Raw genomic sequence first — 3289 nt, 5'->3', positions numbered from 1 at the left:
AATGACTGGTTGGGTTCAATCTCATTTAATTGTCTCATCAGTGGTGGTCGTTCCATATTCAGGGGGCAGTGAAAAATTGATGTTATTGTCCTTGAAGACAGGTGGGGCAGGATGGATCGTCCAGAATACTCAGGAGAAGGGAAAAATTAGTTGATGGGGCAGTTGGAGTGAAAATAGATTGAGAAATAAAAATTGGACGACATTTTACTCCCTCTTCGCTCCCATTTTTCAAGGGCTCCAATGATTTTCTTTAATTGGTTATATTTTGTTGGACGTACGCGAGCAATAAACGGAATTGAATAAACCGGTAAACAAGTTCTTTCACGGAAAAATAATCACGTTTTTTATTCATTATCTGAAAAAATACGAGTAATAATTGTGGCCAATTGTGCAGTTGAATGAATACTTCCTGAAAAGGAAAAATTAAACCTCCTCATTACCGTAATTTGTGCGTTGCGATGGAAAATAATGAACATAATTAACTGGGTGTATAAAAGACTGGAAATTTTCAGTTTTTACCCAGTGCACCTCACACGTCATTAACGTCGAATTTACCATTTTGAGAATAAAACAAGAGGCAAAAATATGAAAATTCTGCTGATGGTTTTTCTAATTGCTGTGGCACTGGTGGCTACCGTCAACAGTCAAGGTAAACTATTGAATAATTGACATAACGTGAAACATCAACAAATGCAAAAATTGTCTTTTCGTCAGGTAAAAATTTCTCGCACGAACAGACGATTTTTTTTCACCCGTTGAAGTCACTCATAATTTTTTCAAAGCCCCTATGGTACCGTGGGATTTATTTATTGATTGATTTACTTAGTTATTTGTTTATTTCCTCGCTCATTAATTTTTTTTAATGAGAAATGCACGTGGGGACATTTTTTTAGGCTACGGCCGCCGGGGATACGGCGGTAACGGCTATGGACGGTACGATGGATACGACGGGAATGAATATGGACGGGGTAACGGATATGGTTATGGACGAGGTAATGGATACGATTATGGACGGGGTAATCCATACGGTGGAAATGGCTACGGAGATGGCTACGGAGTTCCCGGTGTTGGAAGTCCCAGTTTCACTCTCATGCTCTGAATCCCTGATACGAAATAAAAAATGGCCGACAGTGAGCCGACCCTCGGCCACTGTTGGCCGACCCTCGGCCAATATCATTGCCCAGGGAGCTAAAAAAATCCTATTGTGAACCAGAAATCGCTCGACTAAGTAAAAACCTACGATTTTGCAACTTGTGTTCTCTTCATTTCTATTTTCCACTCAAAATCATTTGACGATTGTTTTCAATAATTTTTGCGATCTCTCGAAGTTTGCAAAATGAGCCGATTCCGTGCTATTGATTGATCACGTACTGACAGCTGTCATTATCGGTGGCGGCCATTACACGCAAGTGATTCCATGAATTCCTCACTTAAAATGTAATTGCGTCTGAAGGGGAGGGGATAATGACCAGGAAATCCTAATGATCGATTATCGACGATGTAATTGATCGAGAATTTGATAACTCCATGACAGTCTCTCGTCGATTGATATAAAAGACGAGCGACTCCTGGGAGGGTTCGTACTCGCTCCAGGGAAATTCAGGGAAAATGTTTTTCTTGTGGAAAATTTTTGTAGTTCTGGCAGCTCTCGTTGTTGCTGGACAGAGTCAAGGTAAGTAATCGATAAATAGAAATAATTTCCGTAAAATTCTCCGAAAAACTTCGAGACACAGCACATGATTACTTAGAATAATTTATTTATTTATGGAAAGTCCAGGGAATTTGATTTCCTCAATCTGCGGAATTCTAATTATTTAATACGGTTTTTATTTATTAATTTATTGTTTAATGTTTAAAGGTATGGGATACGACATGGGATTTGGAGGAAATGGCGTGAGAATGAATGGATATGGGAGCGGAGGTGGCCGGATGCGATATCGTAAATATTTAATTAACAAATCATTAGTAAAGAGTCTGAACTTCCCTCGTGTGAGGAAGATCTTGCAGTGGTCGTATCTTAAATTAATTTTTTTAATTAATTTTAGCACTTGCAGGGGGCAGAGGGGGATCGATGAGAGTTGGCAAATGATCAGGTGCTTCAGCTGTCCTTTCGACCAATAGAAAACCCGGATTTCGATGTGAACTACCAGAGGATAATCGATTAAACAATAATATCAATCGCATGACTATGAGTTCGTACTAATAAATTTAAAAAATAAAAAATGAGGAACAAAAAATATTGACAAGTGGATAATTCAATTTAAAAAGCTCTTAAATAGTTAAATAGTTCTTTTGAAAGTCTCGAATAATTTTTATATTTTTGTCTTTGTTCGCTTGTACGGTGGAGTCTTCCTGTTGCAACAAATGTCATTTGAAAAAAAATTATTGCACAAAGGAAAAAATGATTTCACCTGCTGCGGAGGGAAAAGTGGAATCAGAGTAACGTAACTACTTCGTGTTTGTTGCAAATGAAAATGTCGCGTCAAGGTACGAGAGAATGGAGTGCAGGAGGAGGAGGAAAATGCCTGGTCCGGGTGGATACGTTACTATCAGGTCCGACCAACTGCAGAGCCGCACACGCATTTACATTTCGCCTCGCTGACTCCTGTGTTGTTTCTCCTTTTTTTTTTCTCGCTTTCACTAATTTCTACATCACATTTTTACCCCGTGCTTTATATATCTCAGGGAGTGTGAAAAACTCATGGAGATGCAGTCACGAGGAATCGACTGCGAGTGGATTAAAAAAATATATAATAATTCTGCGAACTTTACACTTCAGTTGTTGCTTTTAGAAAATTACGTCAGATTTTTATTTCAAGAGGTCGTTCAGGTTTTTGTGGTTATCTGGATTTTCCAGAAGAAGATGAGAAGATGTTTTTTTTACCCGAAATACAAATTAAAAAATGTGGAAATAAATTCGGATAGAAATTTATGGAAAATCATTCGCTGAATATAATTTTGAAGATCTGCATTTAATTAAATTTTTTTATTTAATCACAAAATTCCATTACAATGGTAATGTTGACTAGAAGGGTGTGGACATCCCCAAAAATTCAGGCGTAAACCAAAAACCTGTAATTCAAAATTATTCTTCGACTTATGGTGTCCTTTCACGTCGCCCTGTAAACCAGAACAAATTGTGAAACACTTCTCCTCCTCTGGACACGTTTTCGCGTGTGTTGCGTGACTAAATCGTCCTCTACCCCGTCAGCATCTCCTGGTACGAGAAGTCAAATTCTCGCATCCGTCCGGATCGAGAAACAATGCCCCCTGGAGTCGATTGCGTGTC

At 38.6% G+C, this 3289-nt stretch overlaps 1 protein-coding gene across 1 annotated transcript; it reads left to right on the top strand.

Moving 5' to 3' along the window:
* The first annotated feature begins 504 nt into the window (after positions 1–504).
* On the top strand, positions 505–2237 carry LOC135171155 (keratin-associated protein 19-2-like). The gene is made up of 4 exons (XM_064137514.1): positions 505–649; positions 894–1672; positions 1859–1939; positions 2046–2237. Exons 1-2 carry the CDS (start codon positions 586–588, stop codon positions 1097–1099), a joined length of 270 nt encoding a protein of 89 aa, XP_063993584.1. The 5' UTR covers positions 505–585; the 3' UTR covers positions 1100–1672; positions 1859–1939; positions 2046–2237.
* The last annotated feature ends 1052 nt before the right edge of the window (positions 2238–3289 follow it).

The sequence above is a fragment of the Diachasmimorpha longicaudata genome, chromosome 18 (assembly GCF_034640455.1).
Source record: "Diachasmimorpha longicaudata isolate KC_UGA_2023 chromosome 18, iyDiaLong2, whole genome shotgun sequence".
Taxonomy (NCBI): Eukaryota; Metazoa; Arthropoda; class Insecta; order Hymenoptera; family Braconidae; genus Diachasmimorpha; species Diachasmimorpha longicaudata.
This window is presented reverse-complemented; position numbering and strand designations above follow the sequence as displayed.

Bases quoted from the DNA above. Each gene is read 5' to 3' on its own strand.
- LOC135171155 (XM_064137514.1), top strand. From the start codon at position 586: ATGAAAATTCTGCTGATGGTTTTTCTAATTGCTGTGGCACTGGTGGCT. The intron at 650-893 runs GTAAACTATTGA...ACATTTTTTTAG, and splicing joins GGCTACCGTCAACAGTCAAG to GCTACGGCCGCCGGGGATAC.